Genomic DNA, 20,423 nt, shown 5'->3' with positions numbered 1-20,423 from the left:
TTTGTACAGAGAACATTTTCCAACATGTCCACATAGCTGGCAGTCAACAATTAGGGTGAATTAGGTGTCATGAGACTTGGGTTTGCTTAGAAATCCAGGTTTGTTGCTGTTATCTTTCATTCTCAAATGTGTCCCTGTTAGAAAAATAAATTATATAAGCACCTTGTTTTTAGTGTCTCTCTGCCAGAGGGAACCCAAGGCAAATACTCTACAAATGGCTGCCTCCTTCCTCTAGGAAGCATTTTGTTCCATTTCTGCCTATGTTTAAATAATTCTTTCCTTTTACCTGAAAATTACCTTCCAAAGGCTTCCACATATTAGTCCTATTTCTGTCCTCTGGTATAATAAAGACCTAGTTACAAGTACTGTCTGAGGTAGTTCCTTATATTTTCCCTATGTTAGGCAGTTTTCTACTTAGGGTAAACATTCTCCACCTTTCTCTGGTTTCTTGTATTACATGAGTATCAGATACCTTAGCCTGTTGTGTTCCTCTAGTTTACATAAAGCCAACCACGGAGGATCCCTTGTGATAATACTATTGCTTGAGCAGGGATCAGAATCTTGTGCCTGTGTCCCTACCCTACGTTATTGCTAGAGATGTGGGAGCAAGATCTCTGAGAACAGGAACTTACAGTTCCCCGGGTCCAAGCATATTTATAAGACAGGCCACAATGACAAAGTCTGTGTCTTTTCCAAGGATTTCAGAGAAAATAAACTAAAAAACTTTAAAAATTGAAACATGGACCATTGAAGATTTCAATGAGGTTAAAGAGCTGTTATTTATTGGAGCTAATGAAAGCTCCCTTGAGTAAAGCAATTAGATCATATTAGATGCTGTTCTCCAGTGCTGATATATTGTAATGTTGATATTGAACTAAACTTAGATTCTTTGAATATATTTTCATGATTTGCTAATTTTTATCTTATATAAGTATTTGGAAAGGGTAAGTAAAAGTTTCATGAGAATGAATTGATAGTTGAAAGACCTGCTATTAAAAAAAGAGCATATTTAATAGAAGATTGAAACATTTTTTTGAGGCAGAAAATATTTCTCCAGGATGATGACAAAACATGAATATAACCTGTATGATGACAAATTGGCTGCCATCAACAACTGTCTCTGGATGAAGTTCAAAGTTACAAAGAGAAGAGAGAGGCAAAGTGATTTCATAAAAAACAAAAAGGTTCTATCATTTCCAGAGCTCAAGAATATTAGAACATTTTAGTTAAATATTTTATGGAATTTGACAAAATAAATGCAATTGTACTATATTATATAGATTGTTCTATGTTATGTAGATTAATCACCAGGAAACCAATCCTTAAGCCAATAATTTTGGGAGGTAGTAATATCACTGAATGAAGAAAACAAAATGGAAATGAATACATATGACTATTTAGAACTCCTAAATACGGATGAGGAGCTGTTAATATTCATGATGCTTACTTTCTAAATTTGACTTAAATTATGTTTATTATTTGTGAAAGAAAAATGTAGTAGCAACACAAATCATATGTCACTCAGCTATTCAAAATGTTTGAATTATACCAATGGTACCCAGGACACTGGCTCTGTGACTTACTAGCTGTATTACTTGGTTGTACTTGGCCTCTCTGTGCCTGAGTTTCTTCACTTGTAAAATGGGGAATAATAGTGCTTCTCTTACAAGGTTTCTGTGGTATTAAATGAGTTACCACATGGGCAGCATTTAAAACAGTGTTGGGCACAGTGTGAGTGCTCAATCAGAACTCTTTTACCTGATAAAACACACATTCACTTCCTGGTATTGCTGTTTCTTTCTAACACGCTATTTCTTTATACTGATCCTCAGTCCACAGACCAGACTGTGCATGCCCTGAGGTGTCCCTGCGTTTTGCTGCTCTGCTGGTCTTGCGCTTGTCTCCTACTTCATACTGGAGGGCCCTTCTCTTTCTTCTTTGTTTGTTGGGCTCCTAGTTTTCCTTCAAGGGCCAGCTTCTAAACTTTCTCTCCTCTGCTAAGCTTTCTAAGATCCCACATTCAGAATTCATTCATTGCTCCCTCCTGGTCTTCTAGCATGACTCAGACCTCTATTGCATTTACTAATTCACCATATTTATTACGTGTCTACTATGTTTCAGGCCCAGTATGGAATACAGCGGTAAATTAGATGAACAAATGTCATGGAACTCGTGTTGTAGTGCTTGCACAATGATTTGTTCTAAATATACAAGTTTCCCCCCTTAGGCTGTAAACACCTTTGTATTTGCAAACATCTAGGGACTTTTGGATTCCAGATACCCCAGTATTGTAATTCTACCCTCTCCCCAAGTCACTTTGGTGCTTGCCTAGTACAATATTTTGTACATGACAGATACGCAATATGTATTTATTAAGTGAATTAATGAAAAATTTTTGTGGAAATAGTAATGGGTCAAATACAATATAGGTATGAGATTCATTTTAAAAGCCATTTGGCCATGAAAAATGGTTTCATATGTTCTGTCCACTTAGATTATTGTAAACTCCTTTTTAAATTTCTACTTTCTACAGTGTGTAATATCAGAGGCTTTGGACACAGTCATTTTATTAATGACAATATCCTAAGTGAAAAGACAAACAATTTTATTAGGAATGAAAACCAAAAGAACAAAAAGGATATGATTTAGACATAAAGTATATTTTAATAAAGTCAGCATCCCCAGAGTCTTTTCATTTACTTAAGAGTAAATAAATAATCAATGCAACCAATTAAAAACATGAATATCAATGGGAGAGAATATTGATATTGCCTGGCTTTTTAGGGTGGCAAATCCTTAAAAACTTTGGCTTCTCAATTATTATATTTGATAGGCAAAGCCATAACCATGGTTGAATCCAACCCTCTGCCTATTTTGCACCTGCGCCCTTGTAGCTGAACATGACTGGAGAAAACCATTAGGGCTCACTTTAACTTTATGATCCTTAAATAATATTGCACTACATATCCATGGTCCATTGAGTTTCTCACTCTTTTGGAGAGCTGCGCACAACTTTTCAGATTTCCTGCATTTCTTGCCAATTCTCACTCTCAGCTGATGACCTTGCTTCACTTTTTATTGAGAACAAGAGGTGCCAGAAGAGAACTTCACGAATTTCCACTTCTACATCTGCTCACTGGCTGCATCTGCGCTCAAATACCCTGTTTTCCCTTCTGTGACTATTTGATGAGCAGACTGTTCTATCTAAGGCCAATTCCTTTACTTATGTACTGGATCCCAGCTTTTTTCACCTCTCAAGGACAGTCTCCCGGAAACTCTCCTTTCATTTGCCTGCACCATTATATTTCCTCTTTCTACTGAATTAGTCGTATCATCCTACAAACATACTATTATTTTTCCCTTCTATTTAAAAGATTCTTTATTGATACCACTTCCCCTCTGGCTACTGACCCTTTTTTCTATTCACCCAGAAAAACTTTTTGAAAGATCTGTCTTTATTGCCTTTCCTAAAACAAGGCAAGCTCCTTTGTGTGTGAGGATTCCTCTGATACTACAGGCAAAGCTACTAATATTTCCTCCTTTCTTTCTCTCCTCTTTTATCCTTCATTCTTTTTTATTTTGATGTTTACAATGTGCTCATAGAGCCTGGTGCATCCAACATGTTAATGTGATGCTTCACCAGAAGGTGTCGCTAATCTAACACGTAATATACTGAAAACTGAATATTGGAAAATATATCTAAAATAATCACTTCTTTGAATTTGGAATTGTACATATTGAGTATTGACATTTGTTGATGGGCTAGTGGTAAGGATGGTGATTTTGGAACGAAACAGACCATTTGAGGAAGGGCTGAGACAGCATGATGGGATGGATTCCCATTGAGCTGGGAGGTTCTCATGAAAGGCCTGGCAGCTGGAAAATATTTAGATGGGAAAGGAGGACAACATTCCCATAGGCAAGGCAACTTGCAGCAGGCTAGGGAAAGTGGTTGACACTGAAGGTTTAAATTGGGGTTTAAATTAAATTTCTTAATTGGTTCCAAGAGTTTTGTTTATCAGATATACAATTTTAATAAATTGAACATTAACTTAAAAAAATTAATTAAATTTCTTTGCCACTCAATCTTAGAGCTGACCCAGATCCTACAACCCAGGATAGCTGAGAAGTTTGGAAATTTCCAAATGTATAGAAAGGAAAATTAATGAAACAACCACTGGATTCAAACACTGAATTTTCTTAGGATACACATTATTTTTTCCTATGAAAAAGTTAAATCTGGCCAACGGTGGAGTGGCAGCTCTGAAATGTTGGGCTTTTGACCCTTCATTTATTGTTTTGAAATTAGATTGCCTAAGCATGTCTACTGGCTAATGTGAAGGCCAGCGTTCAGTCAAAAGTGTCTTTTCCACTCTAGGTTCTAGGTTGGTAGCCATGTGGCCTTGATGTTGACTGCCATTATAGGCCACACCATCTCCTTAGCATACCACTGGAGAGTATATTTTTATTTTTCCTGTACCAAAGTTGGCCTCCAGTCATAGGCTGCTTACAAAGTTTCCACATCAGAGCTCAGCCTTGCCAACAAATCAGTCTTTTTCTTGATTACATATTAAAGTGGATCCATATTAACCTGTTTGGACCACTCCTCACCAAACTCTTTCTTCTAGAGGAATATTTTCTGGCTATCTAACTGTGCAGGCTTACAATGTAAGATTACTGTATATATATATATATATAGTGACGGTAACAGATAACAGGAAAAGGAGAATGGGGCTTTCACGGAAGCATTGTTATGAAAGCAACAGCCACTAGTATCAGCACTTAGCGAACCATTATGTTTCCCCAAGGGAAGAGGCTGCAATGTCTTAATGAACAAATTAACAAGAATAGAGACAAAAGTTACTGGAATTCTTACAGAACAAAAATCTCCAAGAACTGAACTCCATAGAGGGAAAGTGGATAACATTTCAGGACCAAATTAATGCATGAAAGTTTAAAAAATAATAATTTAATCTTGCATAAACTTCTTAATCTTGCCAAAAAAGAGCGAGGGGTTGTGGCCTTTATACAGATGGTTAGCTTGTTTTTGATCTATTATTTCCCTGTCAGCCTCCCACATTAGTAGAAATGCTCAATTACACACCTGAAGCTTTTTATCCACAGAGGAAGGGCACCTAAATGTACATCATGCTTAAAATACCTGAATATGCCTCAAAAATTATGCAGATATATTGAATATCTTGTTGAATGCTGTTCCAGAAAATTGTATAGATTTTAAACACAGTTTTCTGTATGATTAAGCTATCACAGGAGCTTCTATACCTTGTTTTCCACTTCTCTTCATACATTTAGTTCCCAATAAACTTCCACGGTACTAATCCCAGTGAAAGCATGTTGCAATAAATGATAGAAAAGAGGATCATAGAAATTAAGGAAACTTCCAGTGATTTTCTTTAATGAAACATGAAGTGAATAACTTCTCATGATAGTCAGCACATGGACTGATCATCAATGATGCACAGAGTGGGTGCTATACCATTGCCCTCTCCAAAGCTGTTGAAACTTGGATGCCATTGCAGCTTTCCTTACCTCCCAAACTGGCATTTGTTCAGCAACACCGCTCCCTAATAAGGGTGAAAGTCAGTGCTCCCTTCTCTCAAAGAATTAGAGCAGTTATGTTATCTTCTCATTGCAAAAATCAGATTTAGCCATTACACTTGATATATCAGAAAGGCAAGGATTAGAACTGTGGGAATCCATTACAAGAAATAAAAGTTGCTAACTCCTATTTTCTATCCTCTCTATCCATATATGTATGGAGTCCCTCTTCCACCTCACTGTAGTCAAAAAAAAAAAAAAAAAAGTAAGAACCAAATCTATAGGTAAGATGCTGAGAAATTTTGCTGATGGCATATACAGCTTGGTGAGTGGGAAGGAACAGCACTCTAGTTGAAGAGAGATGTAGAAAAGAGAAAAGGGGTTGTCTCTTTTGTCTCTGAGAGAGTGGAGCAGTGAGTTCTCCTTGTCTGGTAAATGTCAGGGAGTGGAGAGGCAGGAGTTCAGAAGGGCCATATATCTTTACCTCTACCCAGAACAGAAATGCTTGCTAACTCCCTTCCTGTTTATGGGGGAGATAGAGGAGGGCATATTGAAAAGGGGAGGAGTGTTCTCAAAGATAACTGGCCTCTTTCAGTCCTGGGAAATAAGAGAAACACAGCTGGGATACTTGTCATGGGGTAGCTTGAAGGTTTCACACCTGGCCGTCTTCTTCTAGGGCATGAAATTGCTTCATAATGCAGCCTTTTGGCTGTTTTTTTTTTTTTTTTTTGGCTGAAGTCCACTTGCAGCCAACTGCCAGTTACAGAGGTGCTGTTCCTAGTGCAGTTTTAGAACCACTGGAATGTCCTTAATTCTCAAAGGCCCTCAAGGTATGCAGTATTGTGTCAGAGGCTGTGAGAAACCACTGGGATCTGCGCTGTTGCTTCTTCAGGGAGTGCTAAATTTACTTCAGAATTTTAGCAGTGAAGTTTAAAATGTTAAGGATTGTAAATGATTTTCACATGAATACATAAGCAAAATCAGCAAAATCCTTTCTCCTTTAAGTAGGCCAGTCTTGAAAGTTAGAAGAGTAGGATATTTCTATCATCTGTGATTAACTGTAAAATATATTACTTTGAAAAAAAAAATGGTGAGTGGAGTTGGTTTAGTGCTGAGGTAGAGTTGTAGTAAACAGGATGTGAAACAAAAGTGAGAACAATTATGTTAAAGTTGGTGGCCAGACTAATTAAAGCTTATTTTCAGGAATTGACAAAAAGAAATCAGTGCTTTCTCCAGTGGCTGGATTTTTTGGTACCCCTCGAATCATCCTAGTTGGGCAGCTACCTTCTTTGTATACATGTAGGACCAATCCCTTTAAGCCAGTTTTAATCATCTCATCCTTATATTAACTTAAATTCTACTAACCCATTTCATTGCTTCTGCTTCTCGATTTTTAACCCATCCTGTGTATTTTTTTGGTACCATCTCCATAGATTTCAAAATGTGGTGTTTACACAAAGATACAGATTATGAATAAGAGCTTAGTTTCAGAATGGAATTTTACACGTACATCTGACATATGTGGATAATGAATTGCAATTGTACCTTACAAATGTATGGAATGTAATAGTTTTCAAAGCATTTTAGCCTGGCTTGACACAAAGCTTGGATGATATGGAAACTGCGGGTTTATGCTGGAACAGTACCAGATCATTCGCAAACTAGAGGCAGATTCAGTGCGTGATCTGTTTTGAATTGGGTGGGGAAGACAAGTAGCAGGAATTCGCAGAGACCTATAAACTGAAAGCCTATAAAAAATTCCCCAAAACTCAGGAGGAAGCTAATTTCAGAAGCTGGGGGTGCACTAAGGAAATATCAGGGAACAGAACTGTAAATTTGCTTATGGGACACATTAATGATATGTGCCAAATCCCCACTTTCTTTCTAGTTCCAGCTGTGCTGGGTTGCCGGAACATGGGGCATTTTCTCCCTTTGATTTGGGGCATATTTATTTTGTAGATTCTTACCATATCCGAAGTACTCATATCAGACTCAGGTCTAATTTAGCCCAGCAGCTTTATTTTCTGAATCTCTTTGCTGCCCCTGATTCTAATACTGTGAACCGTGAAACACAGTACTCTGTAGTTTTAGTGCTCGTAATAATGGAGTATGTTGGAAGTTCTGAGTAAAGAGAATTGCATGTAGAGTGTTGGTTCAATATTGCCAGAAAAGAGAGCAGAATTGGAGTAGATTGAACAGAAACAGCTGCAAATCTCTGACTGTTAAATTTTCTGATGTATAAGGACCTATCATAGTTCATGCAGAGAAAAAAAGTTAAACTTCATTTTGTGTACCTGTGCGGTTGAAATTACAGCATGATAGCTCTACCTTCCAAAGCTACTTCTTGAATTTGGGCAAATATTCTCTATATGCTTTAGGTTTCTAATTAAGGGATAACAATAATTCTAATACCATAGTTTTGCATTAATGTTTGCATATTATATAGTTTTGTTTTGTTTTAAAATTTAAATGAGAAAATAGATGTCAAGAGTTTGTGGAAGGCCTGGAACATTGGTAGCTGTTATTATGATCTAGTACCATTTTATTCTGAGGTTTAGGGCTAGGAATAAGATAGAAATAAGATTGCCAATTTAGAAAGTAAAATATAGGACACCCAGTCAAATTTGAATTTCTGATAAACAACTAATGATTTTTTTAGTGTAGGTCCCATGCAATATTTGGGGCACATTAAAAATAAATAAAGTGCTTCTGTTAAAAGTCAGATTGTTAGATTTCATTAAAAAATCTACTGTATACTGTTTTAATAGATGCCTCTAAATGAAAAGATGGAAAGAAGTTATACAAACACAAACTAAAGGAAAGTTGGTATAGCAATATTAATATCAAATGAAGTCAGAGCTTGCTGGTAAATGTTTACTAACCAACTCCTGAGGAAGGATTAGAAGGCCTAATTTGTAGCATTTGCTAATTTCCATGTGCTAATTCTCCTCCATGGCTGATTTCAAGTCACTAATGTGATATTACTGAACATGGAGTTGGGAAGAGATGTGTGCAATGGAGTCTTGTAAGTTAGTATGGCCAGTTCCAGCACACCAGGGGATGAAATTTGTTATTTGGCAGAAAACATTACAAAGATGAAGACAGTCTCGTCATAATGATAAAAGTTTAAAAGTCACCAGAAAGATGTGGCAAGTTATAATTTTATGTACTTAATTATAAACTTCAAAATATATCAAGCAGAAGTTGACAGAACAATAAAGAAAGTAAAATCAACAATAATAGCAGGTAAATTTTAAGATATCTTTCTTGGTATCAATAGAACAAGCAGATAAAAATCAATAAGAGTATAAAAGATTGAACACATAATTGAACTTGATCTAATGGACATATATGGAACATAATAAAATAAACATAAAATTTATTCATATCATATATAAAATATACTTTATTTTCAAGCCCAGGGAGAACATATACAAATAATGACTAGGTACTGAACTATAATGCAAGTACATGTTCTCAGACTAAGACTAATAGGCAAGTAAGTTAAAAAGCAGTTTTTAAAAAATAACTGGAAAATCCTCATATGTTTTTGGGGAAAAAAACCTTAAATTAACCCATAAATCAATGAAGAAATCATGTGGGACATTAGAAATATCTTTATCAAATGATAAAAATACTACATAATACTTGTGGGATATAGCTAAACCAGTACTTGAAATATAAATTTATCTCATTAAAATGCCTATTTTAGAAAAAGAAAATGCTAAATATGAATAAGCTAAACATCTATCTCAAGAGGTTAGCAAGTGAAAAAATAAATTCGAAGAAAATACATGAAAAAATAAAGAACAGTAGAGATTAATAAAATATAAAAGAGGAGATAATAACATAAAAAAGGAGAAGAAGAAATATAAAAGCCGAAATTTTTTTTTGAAAATACTAATAACAAAAACAAAAAACAAGAGTGATCAAGTAAGAAAGAGAAGATATAATTACTATCAGGATTGAAAAAGGAGGACATCACTATACTTTCTATAGATATGAAAAACATAACATGAAGGTGTTATGAATAATGTTTTGTCAATAAATTTAAAAATCTATGCGAATCTTATATGAATAAATTCTAGGAATATACAACTTACCAAACTAATATAAAAGATAAGAAGCCTAATTATTATTATAACCTTTACAAAAATTGAGTCAGTAGTGAAATATCTTTCCATAAATCTTATTCTCTAGCTTTACCAGAGAGTTCTATCAAACATTCAAGGAAAATTAATTCCATTTTCATACAAACTTACAAAATTTGACAAAATATGAGAAAAAATATCATGCTCCAGTCTCAGTTATGAATATGAATGTAACGATTTGAAATAAAATGTTAATAAATGAGATCCAGCAGTGTATAAAAAAGGTCATGACCAAGTTAGATTTATCTCAGGAATGTAGTGTTGGTTTAATATTTGAAAATTGATTAAGGTAATTTATCACATTAATGAATTAAAAGAGAAAAATCATTTGGTGATCTCAATAGATATAGAAGTACACAACAAATTTCTATATTTATTCATGATTAAAACTCAGGAATAGAAAGGAAACTTTTAAGATATCTGATATAGTACATTTACAAAAACAAAACAATCCCCAAATCTAAAGGAAACATCATACTTAATGGAGAATTATGAAAGCTTCCCTTTCAAGATCAGTAACGACTTAAGGATGCAAGCAACCACCTTTTCTCTTAAACATTATACTAGATGGCCTATGAAGGATAGTAAGAAAATATAAAGAAATCAAAGATACAAAGACAGAAAAGGAAGAACTTGAATTTTCTTTGTTCACAAATGACATAATTGCTAAGTAGAAAACTTCAAAGACTGACTTTGGGTGGTGAACACACAATGTAATATGCAGATGATGTTTTATTGAATTATACACTTAAAACCTATATAATTTTATTAACCAATGTCACCTCAATAAATTTAATAAAAAAAGAAAACTTCAAAGAACTGCTAGTGAATTTTCAGAATTAAGATTGTTCAGCAAAGCTATGGAATATAAAACCAATTACTTTTCTTCATCGAAAAATAATTGATCATGTCATTTACATGATGACAATTGATATAAATGAGCTAGAGATAAGTCCAAGATGTAAAAGCCCTTTATTAAAATAATCATGCAACTTTATTGCAAGGTACTAATAAAAGGAGAGATATCCATGTTCTTGAATAGAAAGACTTAACATTTTAAGGATATCAATTCTCCCCAAAGTGATCCATCGATTCAACACAATTCTAACCCAACATCAATAAGATGTTTTGTGGAACTTGGTGAGCTAATTCGAGATCATATTATGGAATAGTGGAGGGTCAAGACACTCTTGTTGAAAGAGAACAAAGTCAAGGAAACATGGTTACCAGATACCAAGATTGTAAATTCGTTATAAATTTGTAATAAGTAAAGCAATGTGGCATGGGCTTAGGGAGAACAAAATGGACAAAACCCATGTTCATGACAGAAGAAGAAACTATCCAGTCAGTGGTGTTAAAACAATTGATTATCCATGTTAATAAATTATTTTCCTAATTCACACATACTTACACACATTAAATACTAGTGGTCTAAATAGGAAAAGCAAAACTATACAACTTTTATAAGACGAGATAGGAGAGTATTTTCATGACTTTGAGATAGGGAAGGATTTTTAAAGTAAGACAAAAACTCCCGCATATCAACTATATTAAAATTAAGAATGTTCATCAGAGGTAACCATTAAGGGAAAAAAAAAATAGGCTACAAAGTTGGAGAAGATATTTGCAAGGTTTACGAAAGCTGTGAAAGGATCGACACCCACAACTTTTAAAGATCTGTTCTAAACCAATAAGAAAAGACATATATCTCCATGAAAAAGGGGGCAAAACACTTGTTTAAGCATTTTCTAGAAGAGAAAACATAAAAGACCCAAAATATGTAAAAAGATACTCAACCTCATTAGTAATCAGAGAAAAAAAATTAAAACCACAATGAGATACTATTCCATCCCACTGTAGACTGGAAAAAAACAAAACGTCAGACAATACCAAGTGTGGATGAGGATTTGGAGTAAAAGGAACTCTGACCTAAAATGGTAAAAATGCTTAGGAAAACAGTTTGGTATCACCAGCAAAGTTGCAAACATGCATAGCACGTGACACATGGTTTTTCTCCTTCTTAGGTTGGGAGAGAGAGAGAAAGAGGGAGGGAGGCAGGGAGAGAGAGAAATCTAGATTTTGACTTTGGAGAGACTCCTGTCTGGTGTGAGCACCAGGGGACTCATACAAGGGTGTGTTTGTATCAGTGTTATATGTAATAGCAAAGTCCATCAACAGAAGAATGAACATATGATGTATCTGTACCAGGCTGTAGCATGTCTCAGATGCCTCTCATGCCCCAACTCAGGCCTTCTTGTTGTACGTCATGCTGGTAGTTTCAAATTGGCTGTGATAGGAGTATTTATTTAAACTATGGACATTGGCAAGCACTATGAAGAAGGATTTTTACCCCCTGAAGAGATAGTTGCTAAACGTCTATTAGCACACCTTTTGATTCAATTTGGTGACAAATTATATATGAAGAAGAGGGACTTGTCTTAGAGGATATCAAAATTCCTGACTTTAGAGAAAAAAGGTGACAGCATGAAATGAGACAGAATGCAAGACACAGAGTGGTTTATGACAGAGAAAGTGCTTATGGTATTATGAAGAACAAGATGGACATGGTCCCCACCCTCATGAAGCATTTGAATTTTATTTTAAATAGTGTGCATTAGAACACTTGGTGTACCTTTTTCAAAATACATATACCTGTAACCTATCTATGCCCTAATATATATAATCAGTGCTATTTTATGTAAAACAGTTAAAAAAATGAAACAACATAATAAAGGGAATGATTATACAAATCATTCTATGAGCGCTTTTAAATAATGAGACTACTCCTTCCTAATGTATATTGTGATATAATATTTAGTAAAAAAAGCGGGGGCGGGGGACGGAGATTAAAACAAATCCCCTGTTAGCCTGTAACATAATGATCCACGTATCTTCACAGAGGGCAATAAATCATGCTTTTCAAACCTGACTGTGTAGCAGAATCACCTGGACTGCTTTAATAATATTCTAGCTTGGGTCCCACTCCAGACAAATTAAATCAGTATCGTCAATGCTGGAGTCCCAGCATTAGTGTTTTTACCATGTTGAGAAATGTTTCATTAAAGTCCATAGGCTGGGAAAAAAAGTCAATGGAAAAGGCAATTGGCAGAGAACGTTGTTGGGGGAACTGGTTGTAAATGGAATTAAAGTTGTAGATAGAAACAGCATTTGCAAAGATATGAAATCTTTTTATTTTCCCAGAAACAATAGAGAATGAGAAGAGTTTGGATAAAGATTCAGAGAAATTTTGAAGTGAAAAGAAGAGATGTCAAATTAAGTCAAGTGACTTAAATCTTCTCAGTATATAGGAGGAGGTGGTAATAGTAATGATAGTAGTCATCATAGTTGTCTTAGGAGTCAGCATTTATTGAGCATGTTCATAGAAGATACTTCACTAAGTGCTTCATGAACATTATTTCACTTATCTTCATTGCTGCCCTATGAGGGAGACATTGCTGTCATTATTCCCATTTTATATACGATGGAGATATATAAGGACTGAGCAATTTGTCAAGTTCACATAACTAGTAACGGCAGAACTGTTCTGTGCAACTGTGTTCTGTGTCGAATGCAGTCCCGTGAAAACCTTAGTCTTTTTTCTTAACTGTACCGTTATGTGAATGAGGGAGAATGAGGCTGAAGGCTTGAGAGGAGAGGGAGGGTTTGGAAATCAAACTGGGAGACTTGGACAGGGAATCAGAGATGAGTATGACTGGAATAGCTTGGATGGCCCAATTAATGTTAGATAGTGCATAAATTTGTTTCATGGAAACACTCCATTTATTTGGAATTCTTTAATAACACTTGGCAACTCGGGAATGAGAGTGGAAAAAGTGAATGTTAAGTTTACCCAGAGTGGAATAACCAAGAAAATGGGGCAGAGAGTCAAGGAGTAAAGTTTCTATTGTACCAACAAGAAGACCGTTGAGAGAGTTTACAGAGAGGACCCTAGAATCTAGAATTAATGTAAAGGACACTGAGACCTGTGTGGGCTGAAGAACTGGAGAAACTGGGAGAGGCTGAGGGACTGGGCTGTTTTAATCAAAGTAAAAATCAGGTTGCATGGAAGGGAAAAAGAGAAATTAAAAAGAGGTGTTTCAGAGTTGTGTATCTTGAGTCTGAAACTATTGCAAACTTGGAGCTAAAATTTCAGTGTTTTGATTGGAAGGTAATTTTAATTCAGAAAAGGCTTTCCCACTGTGTCAATTCACATCTATTAGGCCAGGTACTGCCTTTAGATACATAATGCAACTTAAATGAGACACTTGCCACTAAACTTAGACTTTAATGGTGGGCATTTAAAATGACACTGTGACTCCATATCTTTGAGGAGTTCAAAATGTGATGCTTTTTTCTTAATGAGTAATAGATCTCCTAAAACTGGTGCTTCAATTTTTAGGGTAGAGCTGAGTAATGTGGCCAGATATCCTGAGATTAGTCATGCATACAGATAATAGAGAAATGGCTTGAATGAGCAATCATTTGATGTTGTCAGCAGAGGAAAGTTGGCTTTTGAATTAATATTAAAAATCATATTAATTGTATTCATATGATATTGGACTGATTAATAGACTAAGTAGATGTAAGATAGGACTAGACACAGCTTTAATCCATGTTTTGGTTCTAACCTTCCCACCTCAAATAATTTTAGGGACATTGTTTAGCGTTCTCTGCTTAGGTTCCTGACCAGAAATGAGCACATTGTCTATCAACTAGTGAAATCTAAGGAGTAAGATTAATTAAAATTTGTATGAGCTTATATAAAAAAAAAAGTATTAATATGATTACTATCTACAAAGTATTTTGATCAGGTCTGAACTACCTACCATGGGTTAGTAATTGTGCCTTTGGGTTTCATAGTCAGGCATAATTAAGTGTAACTTTTGTTTATTCATAAACATAGCAAGAACCTTAAGACGGACAAATTAGCCCTACATATGTTATTTTCTATATGAAGTTAAAGTATTTCTGAAGTGGAAATTTTTAATTAATTTTGAGGTCTTGACTTTTCTCCACAAAGTTCCTTTTGGTTTAGTTTCCTTTAACCCTTCCCCTTGGGGAGCAGTTGTGAAAATAGATATTGGCTGTGGTGGATAAGGGGACCAAAGATGGCTGAATGAAGAAAGCCAAGTTGGAATGAATTAAGATGGTTTTACAAAGGAACACAGAACAACATTGTTCCCTCAAGAATGACTGTATGTACAAAAACAGACTCATAAATATAGCGGACAATTTGGTGATGGACAGAGGGGGTTGTAGGGTTGGGAGAATGGGGTGAAGGGTTAAAGAAGTACAAATTAGTAGTTGATAGATGGTCACAGGGCTGGGGAGCACGGCATAGGGAATGCAGTTAGCATTAATATGTTGGCTAGGTGGAAAACCAGAGGAGAGAAGGAACAATTAGGAGGATTATTTTATAAACTATCCAACCAATGTACTGTATACTTGAAACTAATTAAAATGAAAAAAAAAAAAAAAGAATGGCTGTAGGTAAATGGGATAATATTTATCTACTGAATATAACCATATGCTTAGAAGAATTTATCACTGTTCTGTAACTCTTTCATATTCTTTCCCACATTTACTGTGACCAAATTAGAGGTGCACACTTTCAATAAACAATTATAGTAATCAATGCATGTGTAGTTCAGACTTGACAGTGGCGTTTCCACATGTGAATTCTCATTAACAGCCACCATATCAACTCATTGTAGGATAAGTTTGGCATGCAGGTTGCCTTGGATTCAGAGCAAAAAGTGCACCCAACCCCCTCCCTTATTAAAATGATTCCATCTGACTTGATGCTCGATTTGTGAGGCTGAAATCCCAGTGACATTGTCTCTCACTCTCAGACAGTGAGCTCAGACACAACAGTTGCTAAAAATTGTCTGCGTTGGAAGGTTAAAACTCACATTGTGCTCTCCTTCCTTTAAACAAACTTCTTTGCAGTATTCCAATGGTTGGCAAAACCAGTTCCCTCCCTACAACTGCAGAAGTGTCTTCCCTCCTTGAAGGAAGAAGAGGTGGTGGATTGAGACCTCAGACACCCTAGAGTTCCATACTTCACAATAGAGTGATGAGGTTGGGGCTTTTGTTATGGTCATTAACACATATACACGGAATTATAATATAAACCTAGAGACTATTGTGGAAAACAAACTTCATTGCCTCAGATGAATTTTTTTTGAATTTTTTAAAGAATTTATTTGAGCCAAACTGACAACATATGCCAGGGAGCAAGATCTCAAATGTTCCAGATGAATTATTTTAAAACAGCATAAAATCTGTGAACATGATTGAGGCACTAAAGGTATACAGGATCTGAATTTTCAGAGAGGATTAGCATGCAAAACAGTCGATATTTAAGGTGGCTGCATGCTTATGATTGACAGAAATGGCTAACCAAGCAGTAGGTCATGTCATTGCTGCTTAATTAGCTCACACACATAATAGTCCTTTAGTGTGATCGGTGAAACAAGCATAGAGGGGCCACAAGGCAGCAACTACTTTTTATTTTTAAAGCAAATATTAATCTAATAAATGGTTTGAAGCGTGCTGCCACAGTTTGATAAACTGGATGCAAAGTGTTTTTAATTTACACAGCTTCAATTTTAAGGACATCTTCTCAGATGCAATTGAACAACAACAAAAATCTGCCTTGACACCCTTTTGAATTACACTGTCCTGAGGCTGTAGCAGAAATTTAAAAATATAGGTGCTGCAAAGTTAATGTGACTGGCATTGGGCGGCTATCTCAGGGACACAAATGAAGCCATGTTCTCTGATAATGGAGCCACAGTAAGCGAAAATACCTTCCTAGGCAATTTTATGAAATGAGAACATATCCCAGTAGTCAAGGATTAGCAAGAAGTGGAGTGTCTTCAAATGCAAATTTCCTGACATTTCACAGCTATTAAAATAATTGCCCTACCTTGGCGAACTAATAATAACTTAGTTAAAGGTTTTATTTAGTATAACCAAATGTAATGCAAAAGGCAAGGACTCTGATAAACACTATTTCCATTTTAGGGCTTGCTAAGGGTGGATTTTCTTTCTCTTCTTCTCCCCCACCATGTCATAATGTCACAAGCAATTAGATGAAATTATTTATGTGAAATGGAAAGGAAGGAGTGTAAAGCGGTGCTGTGCACATCTGATGCCGCTGGCATCCCCATTATGAATACTGAAGAGAGGAGCCATGGTATCTTCATGAAGTAATTGTACTTTGAAACTACTGAACTGTCTTTTGTTGTGCTAACCAATTTTATTTAATGAATGCTTTAAAATCAGAACTGTTTCACTTTTATGTATCAATGGAAAAACTACATACAGAATCTGCAAAGCTTAAAGGAAACCTTTTGAAATATTGGCATGTCTTTGAATCTCTTAATATTCTGTATTGGGTATGTGGTAAGCACTCTGTGGAATCGAATGGAAAAAAAAAATAACCTAAAGGGATAGGAAACCTTTCGAGAAGAAATTTGGCAATATGAATCACATGCCATAAAACTATATTGCTTATTAGAATCAATAACTTAACTTCAGTAAATTTATGCTTAGAATCTTAAATACTGAGAGATGCCTTATGTACAGGGATGTTTATCACAATGTTATTTATAATAACAAAATAATTAAGAACAATTATTTCTCTTTTGTTGAGTATTTAGATAAAGCAAACCATGATGTATCAACTGAGTGGAACATGATACAGCCAATAAAATGATATTTGTCAAAACTAGAAAGCCATGCAGAACATTTATATGATGCAGTAGAAGTGCAAAAAGTCTGATATAAAATTGTGTGTGCCGCAGAACTGCCATTATAAAAAAATTAAGTAAGCATACATAGAAAAAAGACTGAGGAAACACGAAGGTGTTAAGGGCTGTGTTTGGATAGAAGTACAATGGGTAATTTGTTAATATATTTTTGATTTTTCAAATAATCTATAATTTTTAAAAATTGAATTTAAACACCCAACTCTTACGCTTAACAGTTTTACTGAATTAAACTCTTCTCTCTCCTAAAACCATTTTCTAAGTACACTTATGATAGCCACAAATGGGAAACCAGTCTGGCTGAAGTAAATAAACTCTAATTAATGTAGACCTTGCTATTTGAAGATTAACAGAAATTCACAGATCTGAGATTCTTACTGAAAAAAAGCCCCAAACAAGTAACATGTTAGGATTCCTTATTACGTAGTTACAATGCTTTGTTTCAGAGAAATAAGCATACAACAAATTGTAGTTTTTTGGTAATCTTATTTCAGTTAACTTTCTATATATAATTATGCTATTTGAAATTGTTTGTAAGGGCTGATATATAATATGTGAAAATGAAAAAGATAGTTAAATTACTTAACGTAATTAAACAAACAAACAAAACAAAACAAAGCTGATTTTATGAAATGAACAAATTGATTTGTTTCAGCAGATTAAGTTCAGAATACACTGGAACACCATCATTTGTTTATAATTAATTTTTTCATAAATGTAAACATTGATATGAAATGAATAGTTGAAAGGAAAGATAAGTAAACTTTGCTCCATCCACTATCATTTATGTAGCAAAACATCAAGAGGATTTTTATGTAATATTTTCTGGAAATTTTTTCTCTCTAAATGCAACCAGTAAAATTACATATAAAATAACTGACAGAATCAGTTATTTTGTGACTTATGAATGCAACCAACTATTTGTTTTATTTCTCTATGGACATTTTCAAACCAATGCTTTAATTAAAATGTTAATCACTCTTAAAGAAGAATCAGACATTATTGATTTCAAATGTCTTAAAATGTTATGTTATAATGATCAGGCTTATTCTAAAATGTTTTCTAATACATTTTTGATGTATTAAACAGGTTTTTTAATACAGTTTTTAAATAAAGTTTTTAAAAATACATTATTTAAAAAATATGCTTGATTCGTGGCTGGCTTTAATTTTAGATTCATTTGAAGATTCTCCATAAGAACATTTGGTACCTAGTATTTTTATGTACATAACTTCAAAATTACCAAGTTTCTAAGTTGGCCGTAGTTATAAACTCTGAAGATAAAGCACACTTACTATTTTGTAAGGGAAAGCAACTCATTATTTAACAGTGAGAAAGTAAGAAATACATTTTTTGTCTGATCGTAAGTGACAAAATATTAATTTCATTTTTTTAGATTTTATTTATCAATTTTAAGAGATAAATCGAATTGGTTTCATGGAACTACTGTTATTGTATTAATGATATGAATTTATATTTAATGTTTAATAAAAGCAAATAGGAAGCATTTATCTCTCTTATTTGTTAACACAAATTGCACTTAAGATTATGTAGTAAGCAATAAAGTGAAAACAATTTCTGACGTTCGATCAATCAATCAATCAATCAGCCTTTATTTAATGCCTACCATATATATTAGCCCTTTGAGATACAGTGGTAATTTGTTGACTTTAAACGTTCTCTTCTATAAATAGATTTTATGATAAGCAATTTAAAAGTAAACAAATATTCAAATAACTTACCTTTGGTTCCTTGAACTTGGAGAAAAATCCAAAAAACAAAAATAGCCCTTCTAGTTTCCAAATACATTCTGACTTTTGTGCATTGGTAGCAATCCGGTAACAATCACAGAACAGCCCCAAATATCACTTTAAAAATGACAGAAATATGAAAAATAATTAAATATTGATGCCAGCTGAGTGAGGATAACCTTCTTGGTTTATCTTTATGAAGATGCTAATTTATGAGGAACACGAAGCAGTGGCTGTTTCTGGAATAATCTGATTATCTTCCCATCAGGTGTAATCTCTGCTTAAGGGCCAGCTGGAGGAACCTTTATCTCATTAACCTCCTGGAAGAGCATCTGTCAGTCTAGCTCCAGGACTCTGAAAGCCATTATTAACAAGTGTCCATAGCATAGGCAGAAGGAATGCTTTTTTTCTTGGTAATTCACCTGTTACAGTGACACAGAGAGTCAGGGGAAGTCCTGCTAAATACAGAAGAAGGCTGATGGGGTCAAATGTTTCCCAAAATGACACGCACAAGGAACATCTACTGAGAGAGCTTAATTGCTGTCCTTGGAACTATGTGGCCATTTAATTCGTGTTAGCCTCCAGAGATGGCAAGGCTGTTTCCATCAAACGTATTGCATTGTAAATCGCCTTCTTTCTGGCATTACATACAGATAACTTTTTTTGGTTTAAGTCTGGTTTTAATTTTTTAAATTTGTTATTGATGCATACAATGTAAAAGGTCAAATAGTTCTACAAAGTTTGTAAAAAATAATGGTGACGTATCTCCCTTCAAAGGCATTCACATTTAATTCTTTAAGCCAATTCTTCTAGTATTTTCATTTATACCTGGAAATAGTATGTTTCTACTACTATTTTTTGATTTTTCACTTTTAGACATTATCCAAAAATGGGTATTGATAATATCTTCCCCTCCATACACATTTTCCCCACCCTTCATTAACATGTACTCATCTTATCTCACCATCTGCCTCAGTATTACTATATTTTCACTTTATTGAATATTCAGTTTAATATTATTGTGACTGTATACATGCTACATATAGCTGAGGCATGAATTATATTGTAATTACAAACATGTATTGGGCTCTTATATTGTGATTGATAGACACTATTCTTAGATATTTCCATAGATTTTTATATATATAACTCAATATATATATATATGTTATGAAGTAAGTACTATT

At 34.5% G+C, this 20,423-nt stretch overlaps 1 protein-coding gene across 2 annotated transcripts in view; it reads right to left on the bottom strand.

Annotated features, from left to right (window-relative positions):
- The window catches only part of IMPG1 (interphotoreceptor matrix proteoglycan 1), a 108,630-nt gene extending 89,336 nt beyond the window's left edge, over window positions 1-19,294 (bottom strand). For both annotated transcript variants that reach the window (XM_006926369.1, XM_006926370.1), the window contains exon 1: window positions 19,228-19,294. In XM_006926369.1, the coding sequence (XP_006926431.1) occupies window positions 19,228-19,294 (67 nt within the window). The remainder of the gene's footprint in view (window positions 1-19,227) is intronic.
- Between the last annotated feature and the right edge of the window lie 1,129 nt (window positions 19,295-20,423).

The sequence above is a fragment of the Pteropus alecto genome, unplaced genomic scaffold (assembly GCF_000325575.1).
Source record: "Pteropus alecto unplaced genomic scaffold, ASM32557v1 scaffold7, whole genome shotgun sequence".
Lineage (NCBI taxonomy): Eukaryota > Metazoa > Chordata > Mammalia > Chiroptera > Pteropodidae > Pteropus > Pteropus alecto.
The sequence above is the reverse complement of the archived record's forward strand: the minus strand, read 5'-3'. Positions and strand labels throughout refer to the sequence as shown.